The 15,830-nt window shown below is 42.4% G+C and overlaps 1 protein-coding gene across 1 annotated transcript; it reads left to right on the top strand.

Moving 5' to 3' along the window:
• The first annotated feature begins 6,274 nt into the window (after positions 1-6,274).
• Positions 6,275-7,718, top strand: LOC136322651 (forkhead box protein R1-like). The gene is given in 3 exon segments (XM_066254557.1): positions 6,275-6,948; positions 6,950-7,143; positions 7,576-7,718. Coding segments are annotated over 3 exon segments (1,011 nt in total).
• The last annotated feature ends 8,112 nt before the right edge of the window (positions 7,719-15,830 follow it).

The raw sequence follows: 15,830 nt of genomic DNA, 5'->3' as shown, positions 1-15,830 counted from the left end.
TAAATAAATAAATAAATAAATAGGCTGAAATTAAGGTTTCGGCAGAGCTGAGTTCCTTCTGAAGTTTTTGGAGGAGAATCTGTTCTCTTGACTTTTTTACCTTCTAGAAGCTGCTTGCATACTTTGGCTCATGGCCCCCTTCTTCCATCGTCAAAGTGCATGTCTCAAGCTTCTGGCTCCCTCATTATAGCTCCTGACTCTCACCATCCTGTCCCCCTCTTACAGTGACCCTTATAATTACATCTGGCCTTACATTTGCCACGTAAGAAAACAGATTCCCATTCCAGGGATTAAGATGTAGATATCTCTGGTGAGGGGGGTCATTATTCTGTTCACTACACTTCTCATCCTTCAATCTGAAGGACTGTCCACCCCAAAATGCTCATTATTTGTCTATCTTGGTGGGTGAGCCTGGCCACTGAATCCTGGTGAGCTGTGATGGCAACAGGCTGACTGACAGGTGGAAAGACATGGGCAGAGGTTCAGATCTAGAGCCAGAGCGGAAAGACAGCGCACAAACGCCTAAGTGCGTGTGCGGGTGTCCATGTGCGGGTGCGTGTGTGCACGAGCCGATGTGTGCATGTACATGTGTGGTTGTGTGTGTGTCACAGCAGGAGAGGCAGGGAATCCTGGTCCACAAGCAGGTCCTCTCCCCCTTCTGCTCACTGTCCCATGTGTACTGCTGCCTAAGCACCTTACTCTGAGTCCACTCTCTGAAATATCAGGTCAGCATCTTTCCCCACCCCCAAGTCACTTACCAAATTGGATCAGCTGTGGACAGAGCCCATTAAACAAATGCATCTCCCAGTCTTGATTTACTGGAAGAAAATAAGAGATGTTTTCCTTTCTGGGAAGGTATCTTTCTTTGTGTGCTAACATGCTGACTGCCTCCTGCAAGGTTTCTGAGTAACCCATCTCAGTCAGGCTACCCAGAGTCGTAGAATTAGAGCATAAGCACCGAGAAGAGGCTGGTGGTCCACTCAGCCTGGAGACGGCCAAGGATTTGAACAGGCAATGCCACCCGGCAGGAGATGAATGGTCACCAAAAGCCTGTATCTTAGCTCTAAGGAACCAAGGATCAGGGGATGCTCATAAGTTGAGACTGTCTGGGGCATGAAAATTGACATCAGTAGGTGACAGGACTTTGGGTGCTGCCCACCTCATCCCAGACCCAAGCAGGAGCTCAAGGTGGGGCCACACTGGCCAAGGAGCTGCTACAGAGCTACAGCCCAAACATGTGACCTGAGCTCAATGAATAAGGCAGCCTGCACACGGTTCAGAGGACAAAGTCAGGATTTAGACCAAACTAGCCTCAACTCCTGGCTCTATAGCACTCACTAGCCCTGGGATCTCAGGCACGTCATCTAGCCACTCTGTTGCCTCAGTTTACTCATATGTAAAATAGAAATACAACCCACTTCTTACAGTCAGTAGAGGAAAAAAGTGACAGTACATACAAAGCCAGGAGTATAGTGTTTGGCCTAGAATGATTATTATTCATATTTGTAGTGGTAGTACATGAGGGTAGGACCAGACTAGTAACCTGAAGCCTTGACTCCAACTCCGAGTTCTCAGGGAGACACTAGAAAGGCCTCAGTCCCTCCTCCCTGAGTCTGGGCTGAAGGCTCCAGGGGCCTGGGCTGGGACTGTACCTGACGTGCGCTCCAAAGGCCCTGCCTGTGGGGTGCTGAGCCGAGCAGGTTATTCAGCATGTTACTCTCACTGCAAAACGCAGGTCTGAGTCACCTAGAACCAAGAGGCCCTGTCCCGGACACCAGCAGGGCCTCTCTCTCTAGGCAAAGCTGGTAAGAGTTCCTTTGAGGCTAGAACACAGCAGCTCAGTCCCAGGCTCCCCGGTCAGTTTTGAGTGGAGAGAGAACATGACACTGGAATAGGGAAACCAGTGTGGCTTTGGGGACATGGCAGTCTCCCCTCTGGGCCACTGCTGCCTCCCTGGTAAAATGTAGGCGTTGGGCCCTCTGAGCCTTTGAGTTCCTGGAGTCAGTAGCACACAGACCTGCTGTCCGGGTCACTCCAACAGAGAAGGGGTTTGTCAGTGTGGAGACACAGCTGACCCTTGTTCTTGCCACTGTCATGAATAAGTGAGCAAATGATGTCCCCAGCCAGGAAAAAGAAACCAGAAGGAAGAAGATCATGCTGTTTAGTTCTGGCCCCCAAAACAAATGAAATCTCTAGCCTTCCCCAAGGTTGGCCAACTTCACAAAGCCAACTCTATCCCTGACTTCTGCAACACTGATGTCTGGAAGGCAGTCACAGTCTCTGAGGGTGTTATGACAGGTGAGTTCCTGGCTCTTTTCCACCATAAAGGACTCAGGCAAATCAGTGACTGCACAGAATTACTGAGTGGGTCAGAGAAAAAGATTCAAGGTTAAGCTGCCAGAAGGAGCATCTGAAACCTCGTCACAGAACTGGCCTGAAGGGGACCCTGTGGCTGATACTGCCATGCGCTGCTTGACAGGCTGTCAGGGAGCCGGTGCTGACGGGAGCCGGTTAAGTCAGGAAACTTCCCCTGGTCACTGCACCAGCACACAGCACAGCCTTGGAGCCCTGTGAATATAAGTTGAAATCTTGTCTCCACCATTCTCGTTACCTTGTACAAGTCAGTTCACCTTTCCTCAGTCTCCTCTTCTGTAAAATGAGAATGATTAAAACCCACTTCGTCAGGGTGTTGTGAGGTTAAAGGCCCAGGAGCAAAACAGGTCTTCAGCACATGTAACTTTGCTTCTTCTCCCTGAGTCTATGGGCACCAATATGGGGCGGGGTCCGAGGATGGGTCACTGCCCCTGAGAAGAGTCAACCAATGAGGGCAAGGGGTGGGGGTTCAGCTTGCAGAAGGAAACGGGGCCATATGTTGACTGAAAGAGGTAAGGCTGGGAATGGTCCCAGTTGCAAGATATGGCACACATGGCCATTGCAGGGCAGAGAGGGAAGGGCTGGGGTTCCAGCTGAAGTCTGAGGTCTGAGTCTGGTTAGTATAACTCAGTCCCAACATCAGGGTCTGATAAGATGGCAGCAGGACCAATACTGAGCCCAGAGGGGGAGGCTGGAACTGCAGGACACCTCCAGCCTCAGGTCAGGCTTGGTCCTGGCACCTGGGCTCCAACCAAGCCTTCTGGGTCTGACAGTCCCACTGGGGGGAGAGAAGGGTCTCCCAAGGTGGCCGTGGAGGATGACAGGGCTGCTGGGAGCAGGGCAGAGGCTAGGCACCATGTCTTACATCAGCCCACGGTGGATGGGGACGCAAGTTGTTTTCAGACTGGGCCACCTTCATTATCACCTAGTCCTGCTCCCCAAGAAGCTATTACTGAGGCCCTACCTGACTCCAAGAAAAGATGATCTTGCCCATGGCCAGTGAAAGAAGTCAGGCTGCCTTTTAGCTCCCGTGCAAGTGTGCATCGCGATGCCTCTCTTGACAACCGCACTCTGGGGGTCCTCTCCATCACAGCGGCCTGTCTTCCCTGCCAGTCAGTGGATGGCAGGTCTGATGGATAAGACATCACCAAGTAGAAGCACCAAATAGCATCCCGTTCCTAATCCTTAGCAGACCTCATGAGGTAGAGGCCGCCTTAAAGAAAAAAATCACCAATACAGCCACTGGGAGGCTGTGAATGCTGAGCTTGTACCACTCTGCCCAACTCCAAGCCCCGCCCTTGCAAGGGTAGCCTTGCCTCTGGGCCTGGGACTCAGGAACATCAGAGCCATTGCTTTTATATAGACACTATAGAGCCATAGCCCTGTGAACTTTCAAAGTACTTTGTTTTCAATACTATTAATATTAAATCCCCACAGCACCCTGATAAGTAGCCAGAGCACAAATGAGACAGCTAAAGCTCAGAGAGGCTAGGTGACTTGTACAAGGACACAGAGCTAGTGCCAACAGTGAGATGAAAACCCAGGTCTGGTTCTTCTCCCCCCGGGAGAAGTGCCCGCAGGATTCCTTTCTTCCTTTCAATAAAGGCTGTTACTCTGGTCTTTCGGACTCCCATGGATTCCAACATTTGGTGCCAAAACCCGGGACAGGGTACTAACTGCCTGGACGATCCCTCTTTGCCGTTCAAACTTACAACCAGGGAAGCAATGGGCAGTGGCAGCTCATCCCGGGCTTACTCCCTGATTCTGTTTGGACGTGTAATTGTAGGCTGATTGGCCGGCAGTCTAACCCTGTCCTGAACCCCTGCTGGACCAGAAAGAGTTGAGAAATGATAGATACATGAATTCCAAACTGCCCTATTGCTGTTCGCTTGGCTGCCTGACCCCACCCTTAATTACCGGACAGTCGCCCATGGGACAAAGGAATTCCAGGAAGCTGGTCAATCACCCCAATGAAGAGTATTCCAGAAAGCTGAACACACCAGCACACCCTTGCTCGAGGCTATCCCCAACCCTATAAAGTTTTACCTCAGTCTGTTTTCAGTGCTCTTCTCCCCCAGAGAAGTGCCCGGCAGGGTTCCTTTCTTCCTTTCAATAAAGCCTGTTACTCTGGTCAAAAAAAAACAAAAAACCCCAGGTCTTCTATCCTCAAAGAATGGGCTTTTTCTTCTGGGCCTCAACTGCACCTTGCAAAGAGTGAGCTCCCTGTCAGTCAGACGAGCAAGCTGACTCTGCAGGGGCCTTCTCAGGAGGTTTCATCTAGGAGACTTCCCAAAGCCCTGGGTCACACCACTTATAGATTTGTTATGAGTTCTCTTCAAAAAAATGATCATGCTCGGGTTTTGGGGCAACATCAGCTGCACACTTACACACATGAGTTATTTCTCTTTCCTCACCACAAGAGAGCAAGGTCACCAGAAATCAGGCAAAGGTCACTTTCAGTTCTCCATCAACAGAAGCAACAGAAAGAGCCAAGCCTTCAAGTTCTGGTTCAGCTACCTTGGTCATGTGGCTTTGGGTGAAGTGGCTCAGCTTCCTGACCTCCATTAGTCATCTTTAAAATGGGAATGATGCTATCACCACCGCTACTTCCATCTCAGCATACCTCAAGACCTTGTTGCAGACCTGGCCATGTTAGATCCTCAACTTCCCCTCCCAGACCCTCCTGGAAAAGAGGCCTACTCCGGGTCCTCTTCCTGGCCTTCCTGATCCACAGCCCTCCAGTTCCCAGTCTCCGCTCAAACCTAATTTACTCAGAGCCAAGACATGCCACGGGCCAGCGCGGCTCCTCATAACGGTGTGGAATTAAGGAAACATACTCATTAAGAAAAATTGGGACTGGGAGGACTCTTCCAATGCTGATGGCAATATCTGAGAGCTCCATAGCCCCAGTTTGCTTTATTATATAGCCATATGCAAATCAAGGAAGTCCTTGTTCCAAAGTTACACATCTGAGGCTAAAGCAGGAACTCTTCCCAAGGCAAAAATAGGATGCATTAGTGAAATCTACCAACATCTGAAAACAAACAGAGTCAGAAAAAGGGCATGTAAATTGCTTCCAGCAACCCAAGGAAGCAAGTGAAGTGGGTGCAAATACTCAGCATCACAGCCAATATGGAGGTGAAGGGGGAAAAACTTAGCCTTTTGCTAAGCCTTGAATTTAGAAAGGCTTTTTGCCATTTTCGGTCCACAACAAAGATAAGGAACTCAGGTCAATGGAATAATCAACCCAAGCAATTGTCTGACCAAATTGACTTGTCAGTCACCCTATCCAGACATGGTCCAAAAGATCCAGCTGATCATCATGGAGGAAAGAATGATTTGTAAGCTTTGAGTCGGAAGAACAAACACCCAGAAAAAGCCTAACATGGAGAGAATGATTCAGTCTGGGTTTCCATAGCAGTCCTGGGAGAAACAGGAGAGCACGTGTCAGGACAACTCAGAGACTGCAACCAGCAGTCACCTTGCTCCACCATGAGCCATCTGCCCCATTATTCAGGCAACAAGTTCCCTCTTCAAAGTCACTAATCCTCAGACCCTGAACCCAAGTAAATGTCCCACTCAGAATCTCTTACATCCTCTCTCCAGGGTCGGCCACGATTTGGAAGAAGAATCCTATTTAGAATTGTGTTCATATAGTACATAGAAAATATGTGTAATCTCCTCATCAAGTCACTATTCTTTTCTAAGCTTCAACTCATTAAAATAAGAATAAAAATAATTCTGTATGGTGTCATGAAAGTTAAAATAATGCGAGTGTCTCTGACACTCCTACCCACTGCCCCAGCTTTCTCTCCTCTCCCTAAAGGTGGACCTGAAACTTCAACACCTCAACTTCTGGGCCAGTCTCCAAGGCCAGGTCCCAAGATTGCTGGACTGGGACATGGGGAACGAGTGCTTTCTGGCCTTCATGACAACGCACCTGCCCTTGGCAGAGCAGAACCTTGCCAGATACAGACTCCATATAGTTGAGCCACCAAAACTACCTGTGGGAAAAACACCCAACCCTGATAAAGATGGCCCAGATATTGAACCCAACATATGGATGTGGGTAAATCCCAACATCGCGTTTCCCCCAGGAAAGCTGGAGGTCTCAGAACCTAGTGAGAGGGAAAAGCTGTCAAGCATGCAGCCCTCCCCTCAGCCACCCTCAAGAGAGGAACACTTTGCCAACTGCTCAGAGGCCCAAGCAGTGGAGTCGCTGCTACCTTCCTCCACTGAGCAATCTTTCTCTCAGAAGCAGTTTGCTCCTTCCCCCAGCAACTGGGAGCTCACAGAAGAGGAGGAAGCTAAGGACCAGGATGACAGCTCCTCTGTGGCTCTCCCGGTCCCTCACAAAAACGTCCCCCTCCGGAGTCGAAGGCTTCAGCAAGCCAAAAGCCAGGAGGGGAGGCTCTGGTCCCGGCCCCCTCTCAATTACTTCCACCTAATTGCCCTGGCTTTAAGAAACAGTTCCCCCTGTGGCCTCAACGTGCAGCAGATCTACAGTTTCACTCGACAACATTTCCCCTTTTTCCGGACGGCTCCAGAGGGCTGGAAGAACACCATCCATCACAATCTGTTTCCAAGGCAGCTTTGAGAAAGTGCCGGTTAGCATGCCGGGTAGAGCTAGCATGCCGGGTGGAGCTAGCGTGTGGCCTTGATCCTGCCTCTGGAAGCTGACTGAGGAGGGGCACCGCCGCTTTGAGGAGGAGGTCCGAGCCTTGGCCTCCACTCGCCTGGAAAATATTCAACAGTGCATGAGTCAGCCAGGTTTTGATTTCTACACTATAAAATGGGGCAGAGGAGCCCATGCTGGAGGAGAGCAGAGAAAGGCCACGTGGAGGAGAGGAGAAACAACCAAGATGGCGGAGTGCTGAGGGAGAAGCCAGTTTGTGTAGAGTTTGTGCAGAGAGAAGGAGACGGGAAACAGAGGTGAATAAGGCTGGTGAGGTAGAAAACTTTGATCTTAGGAAAACTTGGATAAGTCAGTGGCTTTGGGAGCCCTGAATGGAAAGGGAAGTGTTTTTCCACTGTGTGTATTTCTTGCCCACCAGGTACAAGCTAGTATTAAAGCTAATGGCCCACCAAAAAAAAAAGAAATAAAGTTAAAATAATGCATTGATTAAAAATGTGAACATAATTATTTTTGTCAGTGTTGCACAGCATTTCACAGTTTGCAAAGTGCTTCACCTTATCTCACAGAAATCTCACAACAATCCTTCAGAGCTGTAAGAACTGTCATCACCCCCATTTGGCAGATGGAGCAGGAGTGGAGTGGTTTTCCCAAGGCCCTGCCACTGATAGTGTGGGAGGAGCTGAAACCAATGACTTGGGACTCTTGTTGAGTATTCTTTCCAAGCTGTTATCTGGAAATGGATGGGGAAAAAATTCTGAAATAGCAAACATGAAAAATCTTATTCAGGAGCAAAGAAGAGGCATATGTCCTGACCAGATGGTGGCACAGTGGACAGAGCATCAACCTGGGACATTGAAGACTCAGGTTTGAAACCCCTAAGATCAACAGCTTGAGCATGGGCTCATCCAGCTTAGGCATGGGCTCATCGGGCTTGATCACAGGTTCACCAACTTGAGCGCAGGGTTACCAGCTTGAGCGTGGAATCATAGACATGACCCCATGGTTGTTGGCTTGAACAAGAGATCACTGACTCAGTTTGAGCCCTCGGGTCAAGGCATGTATAAGAAGCAATCAAAAAACAACTAAGGGACACAAAAGCGAGACTAAGAGACATGGATAGGAGTGTGGTGGTTACGAGGGGTGGGGGGAGGGAAAGAGGGAGAGGGGTACAAAGAAAACTGGATAGAGGGTGACGGAGGATGATCTCTCTTGGGGTGATGGGTATGCAACAGAACTAAATGACATGATAACCTGGAAATGTTTTCTTTGAATATATGTACCCTGATTTATTGATGTCACCCCATTAAAATAAAAATTTATTTATAAAAAAAAACAAAACTAAGGTGCTGCAACTATGAGTTAATACTTCTCATCTCTTTCCCTTCGTGTCTGTCCCTGTCTCTGTCTCTATCTCACACTAAAAAAAAAGAAAAAAAGAAAAAAAAGAAGGAAGAAAAATAAACCCATGTGTCTGATGAAGAAAGGGCCAATAGAGCCCAACAGAAATCCTTGCTTACAGATTCCGCTGAGCGGAACCCAAGTGGAGAAGCATGTGGGGAACAGTAGACAACAAAAACAATCAAAACAACAGCTGTCCTTTGTTTTAGCTTTCCTCTATGTCAAACAGTGTACAGAGTGTGTACATTGGAAAGTCCCATGTAACCCTCAAAACAATCTTATCAGATAGGTGCTTCCATCAGGTAGGATGTTTAAAGTTGCAAGCAATAATATTTTTGTAAGAAACTAAAAATGGTTTCAACAGTATCGGAGCTTCCAGTCAAGAAGGCACTCAAAGCTTTTGCTTCAGGTTTTCCCTCTGATCCCAACACAACACATGGCACTCATAGATAAAATATAAATAGTGAGAATGAAAAGGATGTTGTCACTTTCAAAAACAAGGCAAACATCTTTTTGGACTAGACATAAGAGAACACAGAAAGAAAGAGGAAGTGTTGGCTGAATTGCAGGAATGCTGGGATTGGGGCCAAGAGGCAGGCTGAGGTGGCTGGGAGCTCTATCCCGTGGGGTACTAGATACTAAAAATGGCACATATAAGGTGGGGGTTCTGATTCATACTCATTGGGCCTGGCAAGGAGTTGGGAAAGGAGTTAAAATGTAACCCAGCCCAGGGTTGGGTTTGTATAAAGTTCTGTAATTAAGAAGGTGGAGCCTGACCTGTAGTGGTGCAGTGGATAAATCATCAACCTGGAACACTGAGGCTGCCAGTTCAAAACCCTACACTTGTCTGGTCAAGGCACATATGGGAGTTGATGCTTCCTGCTCCTCCCCCTTCTCTCTCTCTCTCTCTCTCTCTCTCTCTCTCTCTCTTTCTCTCTCTCCCTTCTCTAAATAATAAATAAATTAATTTAAAAAAAATTTTTTTTTAAAAGATGGAAGTAAGAAGGTATAGCCTTCCAGCTAAGACCTAGGAAAACCAGCTAGACTCTTAACTGTATTCTCTTCTATCCCCACAAAGAACTGCAGACTTAACTACCCAGACAAGACCAGGTCCTTTGATGGGGGCCTCAGTGACTGGGTTGGATATGACTATAACAGGTGAGTGTGGCATTGGGAAAATGGATGAGATTTCTATTTAAGATAATCTTACAAAGCCGAGTTCCACCCTGGTTGGATAGTTCAATAGAGCATCCTCCCTATATGCCAAGGTTGCAGGCTCAATCCCCAGTCAAGGCACATACAAGAATCAACCAATAAATGCATAAAGAAGTGTAAAAATAAATACATGTCTCCCCCCCTCTCCTTTTTCTCTTTCTCTAAAATTAATCAATAAAAAAAAATTTTTTTAAGCCAAGTTCCAAAACATGTGAGGAGATCTAATACTAAAAAAGACAGCCAGCCAAACCAATACTCAGGAGGCTGATTCACCCAGGCCAAAGTAGAATAATTGAACAACCAGAAAATAATTCTATAGAATCCACAATGGATAAAGGAAAAAAAACACCCATAAATCATAACAGTAAAGAAATGTGAAACAAAAGCAAACAGAAATAAAGCAAGGGTGGGATATTTTAAAAAGAACTTGTTGAAATGTTGGACACAAAACAGGCATTTCATTTAAATTTTTTTTAGTAGAAAGAACAAATACTAAAGGATAAACTCAAAGAAAGAATGGATACATTGGATGATGGTGCTGTTATATCACTCAGAACACAACTCAGAGAAATAAAGAAATAAAAATAAGAAAGAGCTATTAAGAAAAAATAACTTGGCTTGAATGAGTGTCTAACAGATGTACCAGAAGAAGAGAATAATGGGGATTGTGAGGAAGCAATTTCCTAAGAGATAAGTCTGAGTATTTTCCAGAATTAAATAAAAATATGGGACCTCAAATTGAACATGTGTACAAAGGATTAAATAGAAATTTTTTTATACCACATCATATTAATTATCATAGTGAAACTCAAAGACATCAGATAGATGTCTAGATAAAGAAAACATTATTTTAAAAATATATCAGATAGAAGAAAACAGACAGCCTGGCCTGAGGTGGCGCAGTGGATAAAGCATCAACCTAGAAAGCTGAGATCGCCAGTTCAAAACTCTGGCCTTGCCTGGTCAAGGCACATACAGGAGTTGGTGCTTCCTGCTCCTCCCCCTTTTTTCTCTCTCCCCCGTCTCGAAAAATGAATAAAATCTTCAAAAAAAAAAAAAGAAAAAAGCAGATTATCTACAAAACTAAAACAGGCTTCTCACCACCACAATGCAGGACAGAAAGAGATGGAGTTACATCTTCAAAGGCTGAACAAAAATAATTAGTAGTCTAAAAATCCCCAACTAAACTATCATTTAAGACTAAAATTCCAATAAATTCAATAATAAAGAGAAAGAAAGAGAGAGAGAGAGAGAGAGAGAAGGAGAACAGCAGGGAAGGAAGAAATAAAGAACATGAGAACTGCCTTCAAATTTCTAGAAGAAAGATTAAACATGTTTCATACGGCGTTGTTGGGATCAAGGAAGGAAACTGAGGGCAACAGGTTTGAGATTTTTAGCAGTCAGAGCTACCTGAAAGTAGATGTGTTGTCTATAAAGCACTGGAGAAAAAGATTGAAAGTGAAATCAAACCATTTTCAAACATAAAAATATTAAGTATCCAGAGAACCTAACTGAAAGAATTAGCAAAGATTGGACTTGAGCAACAAGAAATAAAATCAAAGAAAAAAATGTCATGCAAGAAACAAAAGTGAGACCCTGACCAAGTGGTTCAATGGGTAGAGAGTTATCCTGGCACACTGAAGTCATGGGTTCGATCCCTGGTCAGGGCACATATGAGAAGCAACCAATGAGTACACAACTAAGTGGAATGAGAGTTGATTCTCCTGTCTCTCTCTTCCTCCCTTCCCTTCTCTCTTCCTTCCTCTCTCTCTCTCTCTCTCAAATCAATGGGGGGCAAAAAGATACAAAGGTGAACTTAGAAATTGGTATGACATGGGGATAAATTTAATTATTTGCTAAATAATACTATTTAATTACTGTATAGTTACTAAATAATAATTTCTAGACCAAAAAACATGAGGGTTCTGTGAGTGAAGTAATCTGATAAAGGATAGAAATAATGAATAACCTTTGACTTTATTAGAAAAAATAATAACAGCATAGAAATGTTAAAAATATAAAGGTTATCGCTAAAAGAACAGTAATACAATTTATAGCTTCCACATCAGCAGGAGTAGGGAGAATGAAAATAAAATAACCATCTGAAGACAGCTTGAAAAAAATAAAAGAGAAAAACAAAAATAAAGTGGTAGACCTCATACCAAAACCAGGCAAGGATGGCACAAAAAAAGAAAACTACAGACCAATATCTCTAATGAATACAGATGCTAAAATACTAAACAAAATACTAGCAAATCGAATACAACAACATATTAAAAAAATAATACATCATGATCAAGTGGGATTCATCCCAGAATCTCAAGGATGGTTCAACATACGTAAAACGGTTAATGTAATACACCATATCAACAAAACAAAGAACAAAAACCACATGATCTTATCAATAGACGCAGAAAAGGCTTTCGATAAAATACAACACAATTTTATGTTTAAGACTCTCAACAAAATGGGTATAGAAGGAAAATATCTCAACATGATAAAGGCCATATATGATAAACCATCAGCTAACATCATATTAAATGGCACTAAACTGAAGGCTTTCCCCCTTAAATCAGGAACAAGACAGGGTTGTCCACTCTCTCCACTCTTATTTAATGTGGTACTAGAGGTTCTAGCCAGAGCAATCAGACAAGACAAAGAAATAAAAGGCATCCATATCGGAAAAGAAGAAGTAAAGGTATCACTTTTTGCAGATGATATGATCCTATACATCAAAAACCCCAAAGAATCCACAAAAATACTAGAAACAATAAGCCAATACAGTAAGGTCGCAGGATACAAAATTAACATACAGAAGTCAATAGCCTTTCTATATGCCAACAATGAAACAACTGAGAAGGAACTCAAAAGAATAATCCCCTTCACGATTGCAACAAAAACAATAAAATACTTAGGAATAAACATAACAAAGAATGTAAAGGACTTATATAATGAAAACTATAAACCATTGTTAAGGGAAATCGAAAAAGATATAATGAGATGGAAGAATATACCTTGTTCTTGGCTAGGAAGAATAAATATAATCAAGATGGCTATATTACCCAAAGCAATATACAAATTTAATGCAATTCCCATCAAACTTCCAATGACATTTTTTAAAGAAATAGAGCAAAAAATCATCAGATTTATATGGAACTATAAAAAACCCCGAATAGCCAAAGCAATCCTAAAGAAAAAGAATGAAGCTGGGGGCATTACAATACCTGACTTCAAACTCTATTATAGGGCCACGACAATCAAAACAGCATGGTATTGGCAGAAAAATAGACACTCAGACCAATGGAACAGAATAGAAAGTCCAGAAATAAAACCACATATATATAGTCAAATAATTTTTGATAAAGGGGCCAACAACACACAATGGAGAAAAGAAAGCCTCTTCAATAAATGGTGCTGGGAAAACTGGAAAGCCACATGCAAAAGAATGAAACTGGACTACAGTCTCTCCCCCTGTACAAAAATTAACTCAAAATGGATCAAAGATCTAAACATAAGACCTGAAACAATTAAGTACATAGAAGAAGACATAGGTACTCAACTCATGGACCTGGGTTTTAAAGAGCATTTTATGAATTTGACTCCACAGGCAAGAGAAGTGAAGGCAAAAATTAATGAATGGGACTACATCAGACTAAGAAGTTTTTGCTCAGCAAGAGAAACTGATAACAAAATAAACAGAAAGCCAACTAAATGGGAAATGATATTTTCAAACAACAGCTCAGATAAGGGCCTAATATCCAAAATATACAAAGAACTCATAAAACTCAACAACAAACAAACAAACAATCCAATAAAAAAATGGGAAGAGGATATGAATAGACACTTCTCCCAGGAAGAAATACAAATGGCCAACAGATATATGAAAAGATGCTCATCTTCTTTAGCTATTAGAGAAATGCAAATCAAAACGGCAATGAGATACCACCTCACACCTGTTCGATTAGCTGTTATTAGCAAGTCAGGTAATAGCAAATGTTGGAGAGGCTGTGGAGAAAAAGGAACCCTCATCCACTGTTGGTGGGAATGTAAAGTAGTACAACCATTATGGAAGAAAGTATGGTGGTTCCTCAAAAAACTGAAAATAGAACTACCTTATGACCCAGCAATCCCTCTACTGGGTATATATCCCAAAAACTCAGAAACATTGATACGTAAAGACACATGCAGCCCCATGTTTATTGCAGCATTGTTCACAGTGGCCAGGACATGGAAACAACCAAAAAGCCCATCAATAGATAACTGGATAAAGAAGATGTGGCACATATACACTATGGAATACTACTCAGCCATAAGAAATGATGACATCGGAACATTTACAGCAAAATGGTGGGATCTTGATAACATGATACGAAGCGAAATAAGTAAATCAGAAAAAAACAGGAACTGTATTATTCCATACGTAGGTGGGACATAATAGTGAAACTAAGAGACATTGATAAGAGTGTGGTGGTTACGGGGGGGAGGGGGGAATGGGAGAGGGATAGGGGGTGGGGAGGGGCACAAAGAAAACAAGATAGAAGGTGACAGAGGACAATCTGACTTTGGGTGGTGGGTATGCAACATAATTGAACGACAAGATAACCTGGACTTGTTATCTTTGAATATATGTATCCTGATTTATTGATGTCACCCCATTAAAAAAATAAAATTATAAAAAAATAAAAAATAAAGTGGTAGACACAATATACTAGTAATCATAAAAAAAAAGTTAGCAGACTAAATTTATCTGTTAAAGAACAGACTATCAGTTTGGATTTTTTTTTAAATCCAGCTACATGTTGCTTATAAGTGACAGAGAAATTTTGAAATAAAGAGAATAAGAAAATGTTAGGCAAATATTAAAGGAGAGCAATACTAATGTGAGACAAAATTTAAGACAAAAAGAAAATTAAGAAAAATGAAGAGGCACAATACATCATGATTAAAACATACACACATACTCGACCAAAGAGATATAATAATCATAAACTTCTATACATTTAAATATCCTGACGCATAATATATAAAGTAAAAGTGGAATAAAAACTAGGAGATATTGACAAATAACCAATCACAAAAGAGTTTGGTGCAGCTACCAGAAACAAATAGATCAGGCAATACGAATATAGATATTTGAACTATGTAATTAAAAGATTGATATAACAGATATATCTGTAACTCTGTTCTCAATAAGTATGAAATATTCATTTTTTTCAGGCACACAAAACACATTAATACTGACTATGCACCAGGTCACAAAGGTAGTATTGATATATTGTATTAAAGACAACAAAAAAGTAGTTTCTAAATGCCTTTAGAAAGGAAAAAATGCTCCTGAATAACATAAATTTTAAAAATTCACAATAGAAATACTTAGAAGTAAATGACAATGGCTAAACATCATGTAAAATCTGTGGGACATGATTAAAATTGTACTAAAGGAAAAATTTAGTCTTTAATGTACTTATCAAACCAAGAAAAATTAAAAGCAAATGCGTTCCTTGTTAATTCAAGAAGCTAGGAAAAGAAAATCAGGGTAGAATAAAGAAAATGATAAAGATGACAGCAAAAATTAACAAAATGGAGAAAATATTAGATATCAAACCAAAACTTGACTAAAAATTAACAAAATAGACAACCCTCAAACAAGGGTAAAAGATATAATAAAGACTTGAAATAATTTTTTAAAAACTGTACAACTTCAAGACAATGATGTGGACAATTTTTCATAAAAACACAAATTCTGAAAACTGACTGAAAAAGAAATTAAAAACTTGAATAAACCAATATCATTTTTAAATACAATAGGTAGTCAAAATTTTCCCCTTCCCAAAGAAACCAAGTCCAGTTACAGAAGCAATTTTTAGAAAACCCTCAAGAGATAGGTAATTCCCATTTCACACAGCTATTTCAGAGAATCGAGGCGTGGGGTGAGGGCTGGGAATTGGCCTTCTCATTTGGTAAGGCTGGTGTGATCTTGCTTCCAAAACTGTACAAAGACAGTATTAAAAGAAAAATTGTATTTCAAATTTATTTGTTAAATGGTTTTTAAAAATACTAAATAGAATAATGACAAATTCATTCCAGCAGTATATAAAATATACAATGACCAAATAGAGCTAAACCAGGAATGTAAAGGCAGCTCACTATAAGGAAATCTGTTTATATACTTCAACATATTAGCAGCAGCTGTGACGATGGGCTCCTG

Source organism: Saccopteryx bilineata, chromosome 2 (genome assembly GCF_036850765.1).
Source record: "Saccopteryx bilineata isolate mSacBil1 chromosome 2, mSacBil1_pri_phased_curated, whole genome shotgun sequence".
NCBI classification, from domain to species: Eukaryota; Metazoa; Chordata; class Mammalia; order Chiroptera; family Emballonuridae; genus Saccopteryx; species Saccopteryx bilineata.
Note: the sequence above shows the minus strand (reverse complement) of the source record. Positions and strands in the feature narration are given on the sequence as shown.